General features: G+C 34.7%; 1 protein-coding gene across 1 annotated transcript in view; it reads right to left on the bottom strand.

Annotated features, from left to right (window-relative positions):
• PCDH15 (protocadherin related 15) overlaps positions 1-25170 on the bottom strand; it is a 1717060-nt gene that overhangs the window by 387482 nt on the left and 1304408 nt on the right. Inside the window, exon 17 of the mRNA XM_074382505.1 lies at positions 5534-5642. Within this exon, the coding sequence (XP_074238606.1) occupies positions 5534-5642 (109 nt within the window). The remainder of the gene's footprint in view (positions 1-5533; positions 5643-25170) is intronic.

Genomic DNA, 25170 nt, shown 5'->3' with positions numbered 1-25170 from the left:
TCCAGCTCCAGTCATGTCTACATGGTCCCTGGATATATCTTAGGCCTCTAGAGCATGCAAGCCATAAGCCTTGGCTGCTTCCATGTGATGTTAAACCTGTGGCTGCACGAAGGGCAAGAGTTGAGGTTTGGAAGCCTCCACCTATATTTCAAAGGATGTATAGAAATGTCTGTCTGTCCAGGAAGAAGTCTGCTGGAGGGGTGGAGCCCTCATGGAGGATCTATAATAGGGCAGTGCAGAAGGGAAATGGGGTTGGAGACCCCATATAGAGTTCCCACTGGGGAACTGCCTAGTGGAGTTGTGAGAAGAGGGCAACTTTCCTCCAGACCCCAGAATGGTAGATCCACTGTGCGCTTACACTGTGTACCAGGAAAAGCCATGGGCACTAAACACCAGCCCATGAAAGCAGCCAAGGGAGCTGTACCATGCAGAGCCCCAGAGGCAGAAATACACAAGACCTTGGGATCCCAATCCTTGCATCAGTGTGGCCTGGATATGAGACATGAAGTCAATGGAGATTATTTTGGAGATTTAAGATTTAAAGGCTGCCTTTATGGGTTTCTGACTTCCATGCTGTAGCCCCTTTGTTTTGGCTGGTATCTTCAAGTATTTACCCAATCCCTGTACCCCACTGTATCTTGGAAGTAACTAACTTGGTTTTGATTTTTCAGGCTTATAGGTAAAAGGGATTTGCCTTGTCTCAGACGAGACTTTAGACTGAGGACATCTGAGTTAATTCTGAAGTCAGTTAAGACTTGGGGGACTGTTGAGAAAGGATGATTGTATTTTGCAATGTGAGAAGGACATGAGATTTCAGAGGGGCCAGAGGTTTAATGATACAGTTTGTATTTGTGTCCCTGCCAAAATCTCATGTTAAATTGTAGTCTCCAATGTAGGAGGAAGGACTTGGTAGGTGGTGATTGAATCATGGGGACAGATATCCCCCTTGCTGTTCTGGTGACAGTGAGTGAGTTCTTACAAGATCTAGTTGTTTAAAAGTGAGTAGCAGCTCTCCCTTTTTTCTCCTTCTCTGGTGTGTAAAATGCACCAACGTTGACTTCTGCCATGATTACAAATTTCCTGAGACTTCTGAAGCCATGCTGCATGTACAGCCTGTAGAACTGTGAGCCACTTAAACCAATTTTTTTTTTTTGGTATAAATTACCCAGTCACAGTTAGTTCTTTACAGCAGTGCAAGAATGGACTAATATAGGATGGGTATTAAATATTCTCTAAAAGTTTGGTAGAATTTACCAGTAAAGCATCTGATCTATAATTCTTTGTCGGAATAACTTTTATTATTATTAAATCCTTGCTGTAAGTCTGCCTAGATTTTCTATTTTTTCTGAAGTCACTTTGAATAGTTTGACTCTAAGAATTTGTCCATTGCATCTAGCTTGTCTATTTGGCATAAACTGTATATAATATTCTCTTATAACTTTTTTTTTTTAAATTTCTGTGAGCTAAGTAGAAGTTCCTCTCTTTCATTCCAAGTTAGTAAAATGCATCTTATCTCTTTTATTCCTGGTCAGGTTAGCTAGAGGTTTATCAATTTTGTTGGTAATTTCAAAGAATTAACTTTTGGATTCATTTGTTGTTTCTGTTTCTCTAATCCTTCTTTTATTAATTTTCACTATAGTCTCTACTATTTCTGTTGTGTTGTTTGCTTTCTTTTTTTAAAGAGGGTCACCTCCAATCTCCTTCATCACCCATGCTGGAGTGAAGTGGTGCGATCACGGCTCATTGCAGCCCTGCAGCCTTGAATTCCTGGACCCAGGTGATTCTCCCACCTTAGTCTCCTGAGTAGCTAAGACCACAGTTACACACCACCATGCACAGCTAATTTTTCTATTTTTTATAGAGACACAGCTTTGCCATATTGTCCAGGTGATTTCAAACTCTGGGGCTCAAGGAATTCACCTGCCTCAGCCTCCCAAAATGGTGGAATTACAGGTATCAGCCACCATGCTTGGCCTCCCCTCTGCTCTTTTTCTTTAGTTTGCTCAACCTTCTCCAGTGTCTTTGCGACAAAGCTTATATTGTTGATTAGAGATTAAAATATGTTACAATGTATTTGATTTGTCTCTAAGAATTTTTCTAATTTTTAATTTATTATTTGAGTCATTAAGAGTGTTGTTTAATTTCCACACACTTTTGAATTTCCAAATTTTCCTTCACTATTAATTTCTAATTTCATTCTATTGTCATCAAGAATAGAGCCTGTCTTATTTCAATCATTTTCAATTTAACAATATTGGTTTTATGGCCTAGCATGAGCTGTACTGAAGAACATTCCAGGTGCACTTGAGAAGAATGCATATTCCTCAGTTAGCAGGTAGAGCATTCCATAGGTATCTTTTAGGTCTAGCTGCTTTATGTGGTGTTGTTCCAGCTTGACTTTTACTTACTGCATGTGCAGAATCTCAAGGTCAGCCAGAGAAGAGAGCTTAGGGCCTTTCTAAGTGTTTCCTGAGAGTATATACAGCTTGCTCTTGTCTTTTTAGTTTCCCAGAAATTTGTTACAGCTTTTTAAACCCCCTATGAACATCGTTGTCTAGTGTTTCCTTTAAAGACTTTTGGATAGTCAATAATTTTTACCATTTATGGTCATGACAGTAGGACCAATCAAGAGGCTCACCACAGCCCTTGGACGACTCTGTCATAGACATCAGCATCCATATCCTGATATACAGTAGAACAGAGACTGTCTATAACAAATGAAAGCAGGAAAGGAGCCCTCCACGTGATAACTTATGTTAGCCTGGAGAAATACATATATTCGGAAGCATTTGGATGAATTTAAGGAAAATTTAAAGTTTTGACAAAGTCCGTGAAGTTAATCGTGGGTATCCTTTTCTGTGTGTGTAGTTGTGTGTGTGTATGTATTATGTAGTGTTTGGTTTCTTTGTGTGTGTTTCCATTTGTACCAGACGGATGTGACTTAGCTAACATGCCTTATTTTTCCTCCTAATGGTAACAGCAATGTCAGCAAAAATGTATTAGGCATCAACTTTTTCTCCAGGCAGTATTATGAGCATTTGCAATGTATTGGAGCAAATTCTCACAACTGTTTTATACAAAGATCTATTTTTTAAAATCTATATTAAATATAAAAAATCTGGTTAGGTAGTGGCTCACACCTGTAATACCAGCACTTTGGAAGCCCAAGGTGGGAGGATTGCTTAAGCCCAAGAGGTTGAAGCTGCAGTGAACTATGATTGTGCCACTGTACTCCAACCTGGGTGACAGAGCAAAATGCTGTCTCCAAAGAAGAAAAAAAGAAGGACTAATTTCAGATAAAGAGGCTAAATAACTCACCTAAAATCATATGCCTGGTATGAATTAAAGTCAGGATTTTTAACACGGATAGCACAATTTTCAGAGTCTATACTATCAATCCCTACAACTCTCTTCCTTCTAAAAATGAAAATAAGGTAAAAGGATATTATTCATTTAACTTAGCTATAAGAGCAAATAACTGTAAGAGTTTCTATCCATTGTTTGGGACAACCCATTATTCTATAGTTGTAAGCTGATGAAACATTCCATCACTGTGTCACTTTTCTGTTAAAATTCTTGCACTGACTTCTCATTTCACTCAGAGAAAAATACAAAGTAGATAAACAACGTACAAGGCTCTCTAATTTCTGCCGTCTTCTTATCTGTCAACTTTTTATTTAACCTCACTCACTTCTCTCCAATGCTTCTGGCCCCCTTGTTATTTCTGAAATACATCTGGCAAGTTTCAGCTTTCATCTCTGTCTAGAAACTCTTCCTGGAGATATCAACCTGAATAACTTCCTCAGCCTCTGTCATCATTTGTTAATAGCTTACCTTTTGACGATGCAGTGCTGATGATCCTACTTAATACTGAAACTCCTAATACAATCTTCCTCTGCTCTTCCAATCCCATCATGTGATCAGTTTTTCCCATAGCATTCACAACTTTCTACCTTTGATAATAAACACTTATTTTTTAATAGTAATTATTTATTGCCTATCTCTATTGTCAGAAAACTGGCTCCACAAAGTCAGTGATACATCTTACTTCACAGTGTAGGTGCTCAGGGTGCTCATTTGTTTAAAAAAAGAATGCACATATATTTTAAAAGGGAAATAAACTTGAACACATGCATCCAACCAGCTCTGAATATCATGGTTCTCCAAATCTTTTCTTAAACTTCATCCTTTGATTTTTGCATATGATGCTTATCTACAGAGATAATCTCTCTTTTTTTCTACCTGGAAACTACCGTCTTTCTGCTAAAATTATTCTTCCTAAGCAATTCTCTTAAAATGCTTAATGCTCTCCTCGCAAGAGCCCACATGTGGTTCAAATTTTATTTATAGTTCCTTAAGTAATGTATTTTATTTTTTTGATTTTCTTTTTAGCCACAGACTCCATGACTGACTAACCTAGAACATTCATCTCTCATGTTTGTGTCTTTAGCATCTAGTTCATGTTTATGAAAGCTTTTTACAAATTAGTAGTCTGAACTCTGCAATTGGCTTATGATATTTATGTCTTTTTAAAGACCAAAGGCTTGAAACAGAATTGCTTGAATTTTCTTTACAGATAGCATTTCTAAGGATATAGTGTAATATTTGCAAATCTAATATCCATTGGTTGTTGTGTATGTGTGTGTATTCACATAGGCTTCAGGTAAAAGGACAGAAAAGGGTTGAGGGCTAATGCTCAACTCCTTTTAAGTTATTTTTCAAGCACATTTCAAAAGAATCCCCTTCTTCCTTAAAATATATATAGCCTGTCTCACATGTATCTGTCTGTCTAGAGGCTACACAAAAAAGCAACATTCATATTTTGGCAAAAACAATCTAAGAAGAGCAGTAAGATCAATTTCTCATCATTTTTGCTTTGGGTACCATTAGTAGCATATACTTAGGGAAGGATTAGGACAGCTTCTGTGGAATTTCCCATGAGAAGTATTTGCCAAAGGTTAATTTATCATGTTCCCTTGGGCTAATCATGATCTCGCACCTTGTTTTCACATGGCTCCAAAATAGCTCTTCTTAAATTCAGTCATATATTAACAGAATTATGTATAGTATCCAACCAAAGATAGAATATGAGTAGAATGTTTTTCATTTTAGATTAAAGTTTGGTACTAGAGAATGCTTTATGTAGGTTGAAATGTAGAAAAAATGGGATATTATTCAAATTTTTTGAATATCAACTTATCAACTTTATATAAGTTAATATTAAAAAAAATTGAATAATATCCAAGTCAAAATATTAGGATATTAACCATATACAGGATAATATCCTAATATTTTGAATCACTTTGCCACTTCCATACAAGTTATTCATTTATCATTCTGCACATTTCAGTCAAAGCAACTGAGGAAAATATCTTGAATTATTATTTCAAAATTTGTTTATACACAAAAGTAACAATCATGTCAAATAATTTAAAAAACTGTTATTTAAAATACTTTCTTGGAAATGATAGAATTTGTTTCTAAAAGATTCTAAAATGATAACTGATAGTGAAAAATGTAAGCAAATACAAACCGACAAGGATAGAATAGAGGATTCCTGGCCTATCTGATGGCGGTTGAATATTCCGGTCCTGATCAATGGCTTCAATTGGTGGCGTAACAGTAATGGGGTTCAGTTCTTCCTGAAAAAAAATTAGAAAGTTTCATTCAGTTGCATTACTAATACTTTCTGAAGAATTGCAGCAGATTCTTTAGTTTGGAAATCTATTTAACATCTGAGACAGCAGTTAAACTCAAGTTTCAACATTTGTAATCTACTATCTTTGCTAGTTAATTCTGAGTGTTAAGAGGAAGCAAGATATCCTCAAACTCACAATGGTGAGACACAGTAATTATGTACATACACATTTATATCAGTAACTACTTCTAAAATGAAAGCAAGGAAGAATGATGCATTTTTAATCTTCTCTAGAGGATTTCATAGAAGAAATTGCAGACTATCAAACAGTTTATGAAGTAATGTTTTTCTCTTCACTTCAGACAAGATTTATAAGAATAGTTACATTATTCAGATCAACGAGACAGAAAATTAACAAGGATATCCAGGACTTGAATTCAGATCTGGATCAAGCAAACCTAACAGATATCTACAGAACTCTCCACCACAAATACACAGAATATACATTCTTCTCAGCACCACATCACACCTACTCTAAAATTGACCAGATAATTGGAAGTAAATCACTCCTCAACAAATGCAAAAGAACAGAAATCATAACAGTCTCTCAGACCACAGTGCAATCAAATTAGAACTCAGGACTAAGAAACTAACTCAGATCCGCACAACTTCATGGAAACTGAACAACTGGCTCTTGAATGTTGATTGGATAAACAAAGAAATGAAGGCAGAAATAAATATGTTCTTTAAAACCAACAAGAACAAAGACACATGTATCAGAATCTCTGGGACACATTTAAAGCAGTATCTAGAGGAAAATTTATAGCAATAAATGTCTACATGAGAGGCAAGGAAAGAGAAAATTGATACTCTATCACCAAATTGAAAGAGCTAAGGGAATATGACAAAAAAAAAAAAAAAAAAAAAAAAAAAAACACTCAAAAGTTAGCAGAAGACAGGAAGTAACTAAGATCCGAGCAGAACTGAAGGAGATAGAGACACAAAAAAACCCTTCAAAAAATTAATAAATCCAGGAGATTTTTTTGAAAAGATCAACAAAATACAAAATAAACCACTAGCCAGATTAATGATAAAGAAAAGAGAGAAGAATCAAATAGATGTGATTTAAAAAAAGATAAAGGAGATATCACTGCTGATTCCACAGAAATACAAACTACCGTAAGAGATTACTACAAACAACTGTATGCACAGGAACCAGTAAATGTGGAAGAAATGGATAAATTCCTGGACACTTGCACCTTCCAAGGCCTAAACCAGGAAGAAGTCGAAACCCTGAATAGACCAATAACAAAGGCTGAAGTAGAAGCAGCAATTAATAGCCTATCAACAAAATAAAAGCCCAGGTCTAGATGGGTTCACAGCCCAATTCTACGAGACACACAGAGGGGCTGGTACCACTCCTTCTGAAACTACTCCAAACAATTCAAAAGGAGAGAATCCTTCCCAAATCACTTTATGAGACCAACATCATTCTGATACCAAAACTCAGTAGAGACTCAAGAAGAAAAGAAAACTTCAGGCCAATATTCATGATGAACATTGATGCAAAAATCTTTAATAAAATACTGGCAAACTGATTGCAATAGCACATCAAAAATCTCCTCCATTATGATCAAGTAGGCTTCATCCTGGGGATGCAAGTCTGGTTCTATATACACAAGTCTATAAATGTAATCCACCACATAAACAGAACCAAAGACAAAAATCACGATTTTCTCAACAGATGCACAGAAGGCCTTCAACAAAATTCAACAGTCCTTTATGCCAAAAACTCTCAAACTAGGTATTCATGCAATGTATCTCAAAATAATAAAAGGTATTTACAAAAAACCCACAGGCAATATACTGAAAGAGCAAAAACTGGAACCATTCCCTTTGAAATCTGGCATTAGACAAGGATACCCTCTCTCACCATTCTATTCAACATAGTATTGGAAGCTCTAGCCAGAGCAATCAGGCAAGAAAAAGAAATAAAGGGTACTCAATTAAGAAAGGAGGAAGTCAAATTGTCTCTATTTGCAGATGACATGATTGTATATTTAGAAGACCCCATCATAGCCCCAAATCTCCTTAAACTGATAAGCAACTTGAGCAAAGTCTCAGGATACAAAATCAATGTGCAGAAATCACAAGCATTCCTATACACCAATAACAGACTTAAAGAGAGTCAAATCGAGAATGAACTGGCATTCGCAATTGCTTCAAAGAGAATAAAAGACCTAGAAATACAACTAACAAAGAATGTAAAGGATCTCTTCAAGGAGAACTACAAACCACTGCTCAACGAAATAAGAGAGGACATAAACAGATGGAGAAACGCTCCATGCTCATGGTTAGAAAGAAGTGTATTGTGAAAATAGCCATACTGCCCAAAATAATTTATAGATTCAATGCTGTCCATATCAAGCTACCTATAAGACTCTTCACAGAACTGGAAAAAAAAACCCTTAAACTTTATATGGAACCAAAAGAGAGGCCACATAGCCAAGACAATTCTAAGTAAAAAGAACAAAGATGGAGGCATCACATTACCTGACTTCAAACTATACTACAAGGCTACAGTAATCAAAACAGCATGGTACTGGACCCAAAACAGAGATATAGACCAATGGAACAGAACAGAGGCCTCGAAGGAAACACTACACATCTACAACTATCTGATCTTTGACAAACCTAACAAAAACAAGTAATGGGGAAAGGATTTCCTGTTTAGTAAATGATGTTGGGAAGCCATGTGCAGAAAGCAGAAACTGGACCCCTTCCTGACACCTTACACTAAAATTTACTCCAGATGGAATAAAGACTTAAACATAAGATTTAACACCACAAAAATCATAGAAGAAAACCTAGGCAAAACCATTCAGGACATAGGCATAGGCAAGGACTTCTTGACTAAAACATCAAAAGCATTGGCAACAAAAGACAAAATAGACAAATGGGATCAAATTCAACTCCAGAACTTCTGTACAGCAAAAGAAACAATCATTCGAATGAACCAGCAACCAACAGAATGGGAAAAAAATTTTGTGATCTACCCATCTGACAAAGGGCTAGTATCCAGAATCTACAAAGAACTAAAACACATTTACCAAAAAAAAAAAAAAAAAAAAAAAAAAAAAAAAAAAAAAAAGAAAAAGAAAAAAAAAATCAAAAGTGGGTAAAGGACATGAACAGATGCTTTTCAAAAGAAGATATATATGAGGTCAACAAACATATAAAAAAGTGCTCATCATCACTGGTCATTATACAAATCAAAACCACATTGAGGTATCATCTCACACCAATTAGAATGGCAATCATTAAAAAATCTGGAGACAACAGATGCTGGAGAGGATGTGGAGAAGTAGAAACACTATACACCATCCGTGGGATTGTAAATTAGTTCAATCATTCTGTAAGATAGTGTGGTGATTCTTCAAGGACCAAGAAATAGAAATTCCATTAGGCCCAGCAATCCCATTAGTGGGTATATATCCAAAGGATTCTAAGTCCTTCTGTTATAAAGACACATGCACAGGTATGTTCATTGAGGCACTGTTTACAATAGCAGAGATCTGGAAACAAGCCAAATACCCATCGATGATAGACTGGACAAGGAAAATGTGGTACATTTACACCATGGAATACTATGCAGCCTTAAAAAACAATGAGTTCATGTCCTTTGTAGGGACATGGATGAATCTGGAAACCATCATTTTCAGCAAACTGACAAAAGGACAGAAAATCAATCACTTAATGTTCTCACTCATAAGTGGGTGTTGAATAATGAGAACACATGGCAAAGGAGGGGGACATCACACACTGCAGGCTGTTCTGGAGGAATAGGGGACAAACAGCATGGGGTAGGGAGGTTGGGGAGGGATAACATGGGGAGAGATGCCAGATATAGGTGATGGGTGGATGAAGACAGCAAACCACATTGCCATGTAGGTACCTATGCAACAATCCTGCATGTTCTTCACATGTACCCCAGAACCTAAACTGCAATTATATATATATATATATATATATAATTTCCATGCTAAATCATTATTAAAGTTTCATATAAATTATATTAAATGTAAGTACTTAAAGTAAATAATTTCATAAAAATAAAAGTCACATTACTGCAAATTTCATATAATTAAAATTGATTTATATTATGCAGGTATGTACATGTATTTTACAATGATCTATTGGAAATAATGTTTAAAAATATAACATATTTCTTTAATTTGGCATTTCCCAATTTGATGTCCAGTACTATTCTGTTGTGCTATCAGGATTGGCAAATATTTTTCTGTAAAGGACCAGATATAATTATCTTTAGGCTTTGCCAACCATATGGTCTGTGTTGCAGCTGCCTTCAACTCTGCCATTATAGCACAAAAGCCCAAGTGGGCATGGCTCTGTTGCAGTAAAACATTAGAAAGACAGGTTGTATGTGATACGAGGTTACTGACTACTGTGATAATAGGTATGCTAAAATACAGTAATAGGTATGTTGAAAAATAATAAAAACCTTATCTATACAGATAAGCTTGCAAAATTTGATATTAAAGCTTTGAAAACCAATCAACTGTACTGCAGGTCTTTTCAGAGAATTAATTATACTGATTTGCATACTGACTTTCTAAGAAAAAGACACTATTTGTACACTTTCTAGAAACAGCCATTAACCTGTTTTTGGAATAATACCTTCAGAACACAGTTTGAGAAATGCGACTTTAAGTTTTGCAGCTCTCATTCCAAATACGTAAGCAGTAATTCTAAACGGAAATAATTCTAAAGGGAAATTCTAAAGGGAAATTCCATTACATATTTGGGCTGAGGGCTGTGAAACTTAAACTATAGTTTCCCAAACACTTAGTATGTTTAAATATCTGACAACTTTACATTCTAAAGAATTACTGCAATATTCTTAACATTATTTCTTCTGAAATGACAGAACATTAAAATATGTCATGTACTTTTATACAAAACCGGTAGTTTCAGTTCTCAGCAAAAATGTATAGTGATGGCATGCTAAAAAAAAAAAAGAGCAATTATATCAAACTATTATTTATAATATTTTATACTGAAATGATAATAATAATTATTGACCAATAATTTCAACACCATAGACATCACAGGAGTTTCTCTTGAGTTCATTATAACTAATAGGCCCTAAATATTATAGAAGTTATCAATATCTTCCTGAAAATAAAGAGCTTCCTGAAAATAAAATAGCTACTTACTAATACTCTAGTCTCTCCTTTAAATGTGGATTCAGAACTACATTTAATATATATCCATATTTAAATATTTTAATATATTAAAAATATCAAATCAATATCAAAAATACTCCATTAAATTCAGATGCTCATTGTTTATCTCACACAACTCCCACTAAACTTTTCCTCCCACACTGCCCCTTCTCTCTCTCTATGCCTCTCCTTCTCTCTCTCTCTCTCACACACACATTCCCAATAATCAATTTCTTTGGTATGCAATACTTACATTTTTTTCCTAAACTGAAAACAAATCTAACGTTCTTAAAATACGTACGTTTGAACATAGGAGTTAAGAGCTGACCAGCTCTTCTTAGTCATTTCTACAAGGAATCTGATTGCATCAAAGTCAGCTTACAGTTAAGCTATATCACTCCTGGTTACTATAATTAAAACTGCAGTAATTTTTCCAAAACTGAGACTCTATTCAGATCCTATGAAAGCATTTCAAACATGAGGATTTTCGAAAGTTCCATTCTGCATCCTACAGTCAGAGAAATATAGCAATGTTTCCTAAGAAATTTCTTTCTATTTTCAAGTAAGTAATTTCTTACATAGAAATTAAAATAAAATTGAATCTTAGCTTTTCTTTTGGAATACTAAATGTAAGCAAATTGTAATATTTGAGGAAATATCTGCTGATCATTGTCATCTATTTATTTCTATAGATATGCAAACTTACCTACACATGAGCAGTTTTAACTTTGTTAATTAGTAATGTAGTATAGAATATTCTTTGGATAATATCTAGAGTTGTTGAAATGAGCACATAATTTCTTTACATTGAATTGTTGTATAAGCAACATAAAAACTAAAAATAACATATCAAACGAATCTGGCTTTCACAAGTTTCTGGAAATTTAAAACAAATGTTGTTGTTTAAATAGCTTATTATAAATGACATTTTATCTTGTTCTTTAGAGACTAGCAACTTACTTTAAGAGATTTATTTTTTCTTCTGCTACCATAAAAAGAGTGTCAGATAATCTAGGAGTAAAGGTGGAAAGAATGATTTCTTAAATATTATGTCTATGATTACCTCTCAAGTAAATTGTGACCCTGGAGGGTTGAAATTTTAAATATTAATACATATTAAAGGATACTAAAATTTATAATTTTAGGATGACCTTGTTAAATATTTAACATATTTTATAAAGATATATAGCATTTAAGTCAGAGGTAGAACGTATATATGCATTCATTGAAAGAAACAACATAAATATGCATGTTTGAACTTCTGTCTGCCACCACAATCTCTATAGTAGATGGAAACAGGCTTGCGAAGGGTATTCATATAAGCAAGAACAACCCAGATGGAAAGGGTTCCTTAGAGGAAGTGAGAATTTTACAGAGAGAACAGAGGCCAAATAATAGGTACACACTCAAGTATTTTTTTAAAGAAGATAAATCCAAAGAAAACTGAGTAAAATAAAATGAAAGAGGAAAAAGTAGTACGTAGTAAAGTGCCCAATGCTGACGGACAAAGCAAACTGACAAAAGAAATAGTCTTTGTTCACCAAATGCCAGCATATTACTGTCCTTGAATTTACAGAAAAATAGTATCTTTATAATGAACTTCTTTTTTCCTACGTTAGTTTTAGGTCAGTTCTCAGACTTTGAACCTAAAGTATCAATTTAATAAATGGGTCAAAGAAAGACAGTAATAGATGGTGTGTTGGTTCTGTGAGAGACATTTACTTACTTTACCTTCTAAATTTGGTTCTTTTCATAGAACGTAGTTATCTCTATGAAGAGAACAGAATTTTTCTTGCCCATAAATTCAAGTAAGGTAATCAGTTACAGAATTTAGCAAATAGAAGATTTTCAATGTATGTTTGACAACTTATTCTACTGAATTATACGAAGAGATCACTACACTCTAGTCAACTTTGTAGTATCCACTGCCCAGAAAATAGTCCATCTGTGGCTACTGCCATATCTTCTACTGTTCTGAAAAGGCAACTGATTCAGAGATTATTTATTTTTTTTCTGAAGCAGAGAATCTCTTCACATAGACAGTAATTACTATTGCTTATTTTCTGTCCTTCTCATTTCTCTTAGCTTCTGATTTTACTGCCTGGATTATAGAGGAAGTACGGTATGTGTTGAGGAAATTAGAAGTCCATCCATAGCTGAAATACGCTTGAGTATCCTTTATGGAAAATATCAAAATGTGCCTCTATTTTATTATAATTGCTAAAATTATCTTTTTACCAAAATCTTTATTGGCCTGTAGGTAGAAAAATCTTTTATTTGTGTTTATAACCCTCAGCCTAGTGCCTCACAGATTTCAACAAATTTTTGTTATCAAGTCCAGAAACACAAAGAGAGCCCCTCAAAACCCTGGAAGGTAGGATCTTTTACACTTTGCCTCAGAGGCAAAGCTACCTTCTTTGCTGTCTCATTTGTCTTCAAGAAGAGGTTATGTCTCCTGGATTCTGTTCCAGTTGATAGACATGTATTAGAAGCACACAGGAGAGCAGATTTGCATTTCATTGCTGTTTGAACTGTCAGAACTACATTCCCTGTCTTACTCATGAGGACACATAGCTAAAGTGAATTAGGTCCATATAAAGACATTCATATTGTGAAGTTAATCATAGAAATGATTAAATAATTTAAAAAGCATTTGTAAAAATACTGTGTAATTATTTTGTTATAAACCACTTTATCATGAATACATGCTTCATGTTCATTAGCTTTTCTGGAGATGCACCTTCTGTTTTGATAAACGTTAAGACAATCTTTTCATATACAGCTGTTGTATTATTCTGAGAAGATAACATCAAATTAGCATTTGATGCGAATGAGGGTTAATTATTCCTCATACAACCTCACTACCAGATTGCAAATGAACTTCTGGTCTGACTTCTGTTTATATATATATATATATATATATATATATATATATATGTGTGTGTGTGTGTGTGTGTGTGTGTGTGTGTGTGTGTGTGTGTAAATACACCTATATAGATATATTAATAAAAACATATTAGCAAGGAACCACAAAAGATTAAGAAGTCTTTTTATAGATTTAAGAAAATCTCGGCTTACTGGTCTTTCAGCTGTTGAAATCATTATCTTGCATAAAAGGCATATTCAAGAGAAACATTCAGATTTCAGAGATGGAATATATTCACCGTTTAGCTTATATGAGGTTAACAGGAGGCATGATCCATAGAATGCTAAGATTCAATCTATTATATCATCCCTAATGTTAAATGAATACATAATGCATATTATATTTACCATTGCATGCATGAGTAGGCTGTCTTTAAAATAATTTGAAACCAGTTCTTACTTTTAAAATATTTCTCACTTCACCAGTGAGAAATAATATCTATCATTTACACAAGTTGATGGGTTGGTAAACTTTTAAAAAATGACATTTAGCAGACTGATTATTAAAGCTTCCAGCCCTGGTTGAGATTCAGATAATAGAAGCACTGTTAAAATGCTAAATATTCTCAATTTGGCATTTGAATGATGTCCTCTTCATCTGAGTAACATATACATAGTAACATATTCACTGAACGTGCCCAACTATTTCAAATTAACTGAATGGTCCCCAAGATACTATAATTATCTTCAAGAAAGAATATATTCTGATACATTCCTGGAAAGGTAGTCTGAGCTCATACAAGCACAAAGCTGGTTGTTATAAAAGCCAAATTTGGGCCAGGCATGGTGGCTTATCCCTGTAATCCCAGCACTTTGGGAGACTGAGGTGAGCAGATCAAGAGGTCAGGAGTTCAAGACCAGCCTGGCCAGGATGGCAAACCCTGTTTCTACTAAAAATACAAAAATTAGCCAGGTGTGGTGGCTGTCACCTGTAATCCCAGCTACTTGGGAAGTGAGGCAAGAGAATCGCTTGAAACCAGAAGGCAGAGGTTACAGTGAACTGAGATTGCACCACTGCACTCCAGCCTAAGTGAAAGAGCAAAACTCCATGTCAAAAAAAAAAAAAAAAAAAAAGCCAAACTTGGACCTGTTATATAATATTAGACTTATTATTGCTTAGATCTTTACACTGTAAGAAGTAATAACATCATAGTATTGGGAAAAAGGATAGGGTGAGTGGTATGGTCCAAGTCAATTACTCTGAACTTTTTGTATTATTATGGAAGAAACACAAGTTGAACATTCATAACACCTTTGAAACTTGTATACTACACATATCAAAATTCCTCAAATAGTTCTGGTAATCACCACACTTAGAACAGAAGAGGGAAGTGCACATTTGAGATACGTATGCAACTATGATTCATGTAAATCATAATACCACATGCCTGGAATTGGTCATTGGAATTTTATATCACATATTAAAACAAACAAAAACTCACTGAGCTAATAGAAGATATCCTTGTTTTATTATTTCCATGAGCAACTTTTATGATCCCTCCAATATCATACTCTTTATTCTACCATGAATGTGTATATTTCCCTTGTATACTGTGACTGAATTTGTTTTCAAAATGGGCATTGCAGTATCCTTTCCATTGCATATTTGAATACTTTTACTGATACTTCCCTTATTTAAAATACTTCCTTGAATGTCTTTTTTTTTTTTTTTTTTTTTTTTTTTGGAGACAGAGTCTCGCTCTATCACCAGGCTGGAGTGCAGTGGCTGATCTTGGCTCACTGCAACTTCTGCTTTCCAGTTTCAAGCAATTCTCCTGCCTCAGCCTCCCAAGTAGCTGGGACTACAGGAACACACCACCACGCCTGGCTAATTTTTTGTACTTTTAGTAGAGATGGGGTTTTACCACGTTGGCCAGGATGGTCTCGATCTCTTGACCTCGTGATCTACCCACCTTAGCCTCCCGAAGTGCTGGGATTACAGCCATGAGAATGTCTTTGTCTTTATTTACCTAAGATTATATGTCTCCCTTGTCTATGAATCATCAAATGACTTATAGACAGGTAATAAAAACCTTGACTGGTGGTAACCTGCTAATTATTTTCCATGAATACATAATTAAAAAAAAAAACGATGAGTTTGTGTCCTTTGTAGGGACAAGGATAAACCTGGAAACCATCATTCTCAGCAAACTGACACAAGAGCAGAAAATCAAACACCACATGTTCTCACTCATAGGCGGGTGTTGAATAATAAGAACACATGGACACCGGGAGGGGAGCACTGCACACTGGGGTCTGTCGGGGAGAAACAGGGAGGGAGAGCGGCAGGTGGGGAGCTGGTGAGAGATAGCATGGGGAGAAATGCCAAATATAGGTGATGGGGAGGAAGGCAGCAAATCACGCTGCCATGTGTGTACCTATGCAACAATCTTGCATGTTCTTCGCATGTACCCTCAAACCTAAAATGCAATTAAAAATAAAATAGAAAAAATAAAATTAAAAAATAAAAGCCTGTAACAAAACCTTTAAGATCGGTGACTTGTTCGACATTGTCCAAATGACAAAGTCTCAAGCATTACTGCAATCAAAGTGGCTTTGATCATCAAAAGTCAGCTTCTAAATAACTCAAACTTGAGAAAATGCAGCATTTCACAGATGTTATAAGGAAGATACACAGATCACAAAAAACATTTCTTATAACCCTTTTCTGCATTCCATTCATTTCTTTCATTTCTATAACAGCAATTCTTGTTCCTGCTTCTCACAGTGCCGCAGGGCTAACCCCAAATCTCCTTGTTTTTCACAAATATTCCAAACAATTTTGACAAGACTGGCCCACTCTGGAAGTGAGAAGAAAGGAAAAACCTGAACAGACAGAGTTTGCTTTATCATGAAGATAAGGAGACAATCTCGGGAGAACTTGTTTGTTCATTTTAGTCCCATTACATTTGCATGAATATTTCAACACTAGTAATGATATGGTTTCCACTGTGTGCTCTCATCAGGTCAGGAGATGTCTGTTTTGGTGATGACTTCAATTCATCCTGAAATGACAATTCTACCCAGGACCTCCTTGTTAGCAGAATGTGTGAGCACTCTCTAGGGTTTTCACCCTCAATCTCTCCTGATCAGTCATCTTCACACAGTAAGAAGGCAGGAAAGCAAGGAGAACAAATATGAAACCTACATAACAAAGCAATCCTTTTCTATTGATTTGGTACTGAAGAAATAAAATCTGATTTTATATTATGAGATACAGCAGTTTGGTGAAATAACATAAATTTTTAATTTAGATAAATGAAGCAAAGTAATATAGAGTTTTCCCAAGTGGTTTTATCATTTTATATTTCTACTAAGTATGTGTGTAATAAATACAAATGTTCAAGTCAATGGGAGAAAATATATTTTTAATAAAGAATGATTAAATATTGGTTATCAATGGACAGAGAAAAATTATAATACTGACTTTAGCAAACAAAGCTTTGGAAGATTGCCAAATAAGTCTGTACCAAATGCATCTTTGGCTGATTGCCCATGCCAAACAAATCTTTGTAGAACAAAAGCAAATGAGAAAAACACATATACTGAAAGTCAACATAGGTGAAAATAAGAAGAGTAAGTGAATACTTAAAAATATCGCAAATGCTTGCTTAGCAATGATTTAAAACAATCCCAATAATTGGAACTGTTGAAGGCATGAGAAGATATGAGCTTTTGTATCTGTGTCAGAAATAAAAAGCCAGGTTAAATTATAAGAAAAAAAAAAAAAAGAAATCTATCACCTGGTTTGACAATATGCATTGCATAGACTAACGTTTTTCACTTTGAGCTTTATCTTACGTAAATATTGAGAGATATGCTTAGAGATGTGTTGGGAAGGATTTTCTTTACGCAACATACAATTTGCTTTCTTAAAAAATAAATTTCTTACTCAAATAGTATATATCAGATACAGTCATAAATCAATAGCTCACAGTCTGATGAATTGTCACAAAGTTGTAATTATAAATTCCAGGAAAAAAATTGATATTTTCACCAGGCCTGACATATGCAGCTTATACTTAAGGATTATACTTTGAACTTTATCTTACATAAACATTGAGAGAGACATATGCTCAGAGATGTGTTGATAAAAATATTCACTGCACAGTATATAATTTGCTTTTACAAATAAATTTATTCCAGTACGACTTATGAGATACCTTCATAAATCATCAGATTACAGTCTAATAAATTATTACAAAGTTATAATTCACACAGTGATCAAAAATAGAATATTGACAGTATCTCAGAAGCCCACTTATTAAATTATCTACCCATAACTACCCCTACTTCCATCCTAGAGATGGCCTGATTTGTAATATGAAAGACTATTTTTACCTGTTCTTAATTTTCTATGAACTGAATTACATAGCACAAAATGTTTTATATATGGCTTTTTATCAGTTATTATGTCTTATATGATATGTAGGCTTGTGAGGTTCTTGCACTTTCTTAAGTACAGTCCTAGTATATGCATATTAATGGTTACACAAGCGTCCATTAGATGAATACATCATATTTTGTTTCTTTCTTTCAACTTTTGATGAACTCTGTACTTCTTCTAGAGTATGCTGCGATGATAATGCTCCTATGAACACTCTGATGTCTTCTTACAGATATGAATGTGTTAAATATAAGAATAAAATTTCAGAGTTATAAATTCTGATAGTCTAGATCACTGCCAGTTTCTTTTTTTCTTTTTTTTTTTCCTGCTAGGCTCACTCTGTAGCCATTTAATAGGATTACACACACTTACCTCACCAGCACAGGTAATTCAAATTAATGCCCGAGTCTAATGAGAATTCCCTACACCATGGACCACTGGGCTTCCTCTTACATAGTTGAAACTGACTTACCAAATCATGACTACTGCAGGTCTTTTCTCCTATAGACTAAATAAACATAATCACAGCCCCAGTGACCCTCTTGATTCTTCCGCCTCTCACTCTTCTGACTGACTCTGTTCAGATTGTCTGAGATGTCAGTGTACGGTTTTGTCTACTTATTAACTGCTTGTCCTTACCAAGTACTGCGTAAGTCTTTACAGGGACTAAAGACTGACGAAAGTTCCAAGGATCAATGCCAGTTTTCTAAAGTAGTTGTATCAGTTTACATTCTATCACATTGTAGGATAATTCTAATTCTTCCACATCTAGACCAATTTTAGTGTCTTAAGATTTTAGCAAAGCCAGTTTATATGTATTATCTTATAATTGCTTTAACTTGAATTTTGTTGATGATTAATGGGGTTAAACAACTGTTTGATGATCTTGAACATTTGTAAAGTGCTGTTCCATGTCTGTTGCCGATTTTTAATTGAATTGTCTGTTTTCCTTAATGATTCACAAGAGTTCTTTACATATTATAATTAAGTCATTTATCAGCTTAATGTTTTATAAATATCACAATTCTTATGGCTTCTTATATTTAGACCCTATTAGTGTTATCTTGTCAAAGGTAAGTTTCTAGTTTTAATATAGTTTTATTTATCCCTTTTTCTTTATACTTGGCTATTTCCTCTACCTATACAAATATTCTGACCATCTGAAGTATAGACAATAATTTTCCTTATCTATTTCCAAAGATAAAATATTGTACACATCCACATCAAAATTTATGTAAACCAGGTTGGCATCCCTAACACTTTATTGAAAGCAAAGTTAAGGCCTACTTTCTTTTATATCTGTAGGACCAGACAGTACATGGCACACAGAAACTCAAAAACTTTGAATAAAGCATTTCTCAGTTGTAGATTATTTTTGAGGCTCACAAACACTTGCCTTGCTCTCTAAATTTCTGTAGGACATAAAATACAAATAATGATATTTTTTGAGAATCTATTTATAATTTTAGTATCTTTGAGTTTCTTAAGTTGCTGCATTTAACTACAGGCCAAAATAATGCGGCCGTGAGAGGAAATCATATACACATATAGGGGCTCACAGCGCCTCATTGAGATGGCCTCTTGGGGTGGTACAATAAACAGTATCATAAACATTCCAACAGAGTGAACAGTGAACTCTGATGTTCTGCAGCAAAATACACCAAGCTTGCCTATACGTAGCAACAAAACTTCTCAGTAAGCTACTACTCCCTTAGAGCTTGAATTATGATTTCCAAAGTGAGGTTAATAATATCTACATTGCAGTTCTCTTTAAAAAGGTCCTTTACAACATTGTTAGTTGTATAGTTGTATTCCTAGATATTTTATTCTCTTTGTAGCAATTGTGAATGGGAGTTAGCTCTTGATTTGGCTCTCTGTTAATCTATCATTGGTGTATAGGAATGTTTGTGATATCTGTACATTGATTTTGTATCCTGAGACTGTTGAAGTTGCTTATCAGTTTCAAGAGATTTGGGGCTGAGACTATGGGGTCTTCTAAATATATAATCATATCATGTGCAAACAGAGACAATTTGACTTCCTCCTTTCCTAATTGAATATCCTTTGTTTCTTTTTCTTGCCTGATTGCTCTGGCTAGAAATTCCAGTACTATATTAAATAGGAGTGGTGAGAGAGGACTCCTTGTTTAGTGCCAGATTTCAAAGGGAATGCTTCCAGTTTTTGCCCATTCAGTATTATATTGGCTGTGGGTTTGTCATAAATGGCTTTTATCATTTTGAGATATATTCCAGGACAGAAAAAGATGAAAAAACATTCCATGCTCATGGTTAGGAAGAATCAATATCCTGAAAATGGCCATGCTATGCAAAGTAATTCATACATTCAGAACTATCCCCATCAAGCTACCAATGACCTTCTTCACAGAACTGGAAAAAAACTATCTTAAACTTCATATGGAACCAAAAAAGCCCATATAGCCAATACAATCTTAACCAAAAAGAACAAAGCTGGAGGCATCATGCAACCTGACTTAAAACTATACCACAAGTCTACAGTAATCAAAACAGCATGGCACTGGTACCAAAACAGAGAGAAATACCAATGGATCAGAACAGAGACCTCAGAGGCAAGGTCACACATCTACAACCATCGGATCTTTGACAAACCTGACAAAAACAAGCAATGAGGAAAGGATTCCCTAATTAATAAATGATGTTGGGAAAACTGGCTAGCCACATGCAGAAAGCAGAAACTGGATCCCTTCCTGACACCTTGCACTAAAATTAACTCCAGTTGGATTGAAGATTTAAACATAAGACCTAACATCATAAAAACAAACCCTAGAAGAAAACCTAGGCAAAACCATTCAGGACATAGGCATAGGCAAGGACTTCATGACTAAAACATCAAAAGCACGCGACAAAAGCCAAAATAGACAAATGGGATCTAATTCAACTCCAGAGCTTCTGTACAGCAAAAGAAATAATCACTAGAGTGAAACAACAAACAATAGAATCAGAAAAAAATTATGTGATCTACCCATCTGACAAAGGGCTAAGATCCAGAATCTACAAAGAATTAAAAGAGATTTACAAGAAGAAAAACAAACAAATCCATTCAAAAGTGGGTGAAGGATATGAACAGACACTTCTCAAAATAAGACATATGTAAAAGGCTAACAAACAAATGAAAATATGCTCATCATCACTGGTCATTAGAGAAATTCAAAGCAAAACCACATTGAGATACCATCTCATGCCAGTTAGAATGGTGATCATTAAAAAATCTGGAGACAACAGATAGTGGAGAGGATGTGGAGAAATAGAAACACTTTTATGCTGTTGGTGGGAGTGTAAATTAGTTCAACCATTGTGGAAAACAGTGTAGCAATTCCTCAAGGATCTAGAAATAGAAATTCCATTTGACCCAGCAATCCCCTTACTGGGTATATACCCAAAGGATTATAAATCATTCTATTATAAGGACACATGCACATGTATGTTCATTGTGGCACTGTTTACAATAGCAAAGACCTGGAACCCACCCAAATATCCATCAATGATAGTCTGGACAAGGAAAATGTGGTGCATATGTACCATGGAATACTGTGCAGCCATAAAAAATGATGAGCTCATGTTGTTCATAGGGACTTGGATGAATCTGGAAACCCACATTTTCAGCAAACTAACACAAGAACAGAAAATAAAACACCACATGTTCTCACTCATAGGTGGGCGTTGAATAACGGGAACACATGGACACAGGGAGGGGAATATCACACAATTGAGTCTGTTGCAGGGGGCTAGGGGAACAACAACAAGGTGGTGGGGAGGTTGGGGAGAGAGAACATGTGGAGAAATGCCAGATATAGGTGATGGGGGGATGGAGGCAGAAAACCGCCTTGCCATGTATGTACCTATGCAACAATCCTGTATGATCTGCACGTGTACCCCAGAACCTAAAGTACAATAAAAAATATCTACATTGCATGACTGATGTAAGGATTCATGAAAGAATATATATAAATAAAACAGTGACATTTTTAATGTGTGGAAATTATAGTTTTTTAAATTAATAATTTTAATGCTTTAAATTGTGTAATATGGGTGTTAAAATGGACTCCAAGTTGTAAGCTAGAGAGAGAAAATGTTTCATTTGAAACTAGAAGCTTAGTTGATACATATCTTACATATCTGTCTAAAAATATGACACTGATATGACTTTCGGAAGTTTATTTAGGCTGGGGGTGTTGGCTCATGCCTGTAATCCCAGAACTCTGGGAGGCCAAGTTGGATGGATCATGAGGTCAGGAGTTCGAGACCAGTGGGGCCAGCATGGTGAAACTACTAAAAATACAAAAAATTAGACAGGCATGGTGGCACATGCCTGTAGTCCCAGCTACTCGGGAGGCTGAGGCAGGAGAATCACTTGAACCCAGGAGCTGGAGGTTACAGTCAGCCAAGATCACATCCCTGTACTCCAGCCTGGCCACAGAGTGAGACTCCATCTCAAAAAACAAAAACAAAAAACAAAGTTTGTTTAGATTTCCATAATTGATCAAATGATTGAGGAAGTAAAAAGGGATTATCCATCACTGCTATTTAACTCCAAGCCAAGCTTTAAAGGAGAAACTTATCAAGTAATTTAATAATTATACTTAAAAATAAGATAGTCTACCAGGAAGTTGAATATTCACTTAAAATAGTTATTTTGATTTATTTAAAGGAAACTTCAGTTAAATTATGTTCTATAGACTCACACATATCATAGTTTTGTATCCAACAATAAATTCATTCCCTACATTTTTTACTGTAAAGACTTGAAGCGAAATTTGTTAATCTGTTAACATTCAGATGAGTTCTATAAATGCATTAAGTGCCTCGCATGTACAAAGAACTCTACTAACTGCTCAAGCAGTCGAAAATAATTGGATAGAAATTCTGGAGATATGAAAAAGTTCACAGTGGGGGAGATATGAAAAAGTTCACAATATTGGGGATGGGGATTCAAAGCACAGGTACCACAAGTTAATTTAGAAAAGGTTTTGTTAGGGCATTTCTCAATACATGGTAGGAGAAAGCTATGATGGAAAATTCACACTGTCAAATATTAAGGGTGAATTATTCAAAATAACAACAAACAGACATTCAAGCATGTGTATTTTGATTCAGATATCAAAGGAGACACTGGTAGTGGAAAATGATGTGCTTATCTCTGATAGGAGCTGGAAAAAAGAGTAACAAAATATAGTAGAAAGTCATCCGGAGTCATTTTGAGGAGCGTTTCTAAATTGTCTTAAAAATGGAGGTTATTTTCATAAATTGAGTTGCCAATGAAAAACTTCTATAGGTAAATAGCAAAAATATTTATTGTCTTGGTGATTTAAAAAAATGAAACCAGAATATCTTTAAAAGCATAGTTCAGAGAATCAGAAGTATTTATAACCATATTATCCAATGATAATCATTTTTAATATTTAAGGTATTCTCTATATTTGTCATCTATCATATATATATATCTCTATTGCTTATCTAATTGTCCACAAACACACACATGTAATATTTTACCATGTTGCATATTTAATTCTGTTGACATTTTCATGTCACATTATATCATAACATTGTTCTACATCAATAAATACACCAAAACTCTATTTTTCTAAAAGTTTTCCATACCAACAGTCTTAATATTTAAATGATATATTTACTCTTCAGTGGTACATAAAAAAGTGTAAACTGCAGTTGCTTGTCAATAATGAGAGTAAAAGTTTAATTTTAACTTTGTTTGGTTACTAGCATAATTTATTTGATATATTTGTGTTTTGTCTGTTCATTTACTTTGTCAATTTTGTTTTTTTTAATTTTGACATTTTAAAATTTTATTTTCATGCCATATGGGAATAGCACAGAAATCAACACTTTGTCACCAGCCTTAAAAATATTTTCAATTTGATATTTGCCTTTTAGTGTTGTTTTTGATATCTAGGACTTTCGTGTTGTTATTTACTCAAATATTTCTCTTTCCTTTTGGATTTCTGGGTAGATAATTTAAACCCTGAAAATTATGTGAATATTAAATTACCTATTTTTTTCAAGTACTATGGCTTTAACATTTTATATGTAATGCTTCAATCTATCAAGAAACTGAACAGTAAAGACTTAATAGTCATTATAATTGGAATTTTAATCTTTATCATTATTAACAGAAATAAAACTAGCTTGAAAAGCTGCATTTTCCCAACATATCTTAAATGAGCATTCATTCATTCATTCATTCATTCATTCATTCATTCGAGACAGGGTCTGGCTCAGTTACCCAGCCTAGAGTATAATGGTGCACTCTCGAAACCTCTGCCTCCTGGATTCTGACCATCCTCCCACTTCAGTCTCCAGAGTAGTAGCTGGGACTACAAGTGCATGCCACCACACCTGGCTACATTTTTTTAATACATACTTTTTGTACTATTGGTTTCATCATGTTGCCCAGGTTGATCTCGAACTCCTGAGTTCAAGCAATAGGCCCACCTAGGCCTCCTAAACTCCTGGGATTACAGGCATGCGTGACTACACATGGCCTATAAAATGTAATCTCACTGCAAAATTCAATGATGCCATGCTTCTATAATATGCTGCTACATTTTTTAAGACACACTTTCGGTATTAGATGAGAGCCATGATGTTTAGGATTATGCATGTGTGTGAAAGCTAGACATTAAAAAAGCATACAATGACTTGAAATATGAAATTAGCTTCAAATAATCTGAATTTATGGAAAAATAGTCACAAAATTCATGGAGATAAACATTAGGAATGACAAGAAAAAAACATGTAATTGCATGTCAAATGTCTCTAATGCGTTCCACATGCGTTCCCAATCTCTCTCACACACACACCCCACCCCAACAACACTGCTATTCTTATTAACAAAATTTAAAGGTTGAAAATAAACATGTATACTTTTTTACATTATACATATACTTTAATAATTACTTTAAATTCCTACATAAAGTTAAA

The sequence above is a fragment of the Saimiri boliviensis genome, chromosome 12 (genome assembly GCF_048565385.1).
Source record: "Saimiri boliviensis isolate mSaiBol1 chromosome 12, mSaiBol1.pri, whole genome shotgun sequence".
Classification (NCBI taxonomy): domain Eukaryota; kingdom Metazoa; phylum Chordata; class Mammalia; order Primates; family Cebidae; genus Saimiri; species Saimiri boliviensis.
Note: the sequence above shows the minus strand (reverse complement) of the source record. Positions and strands in the feature narration are given on the sequence as shown.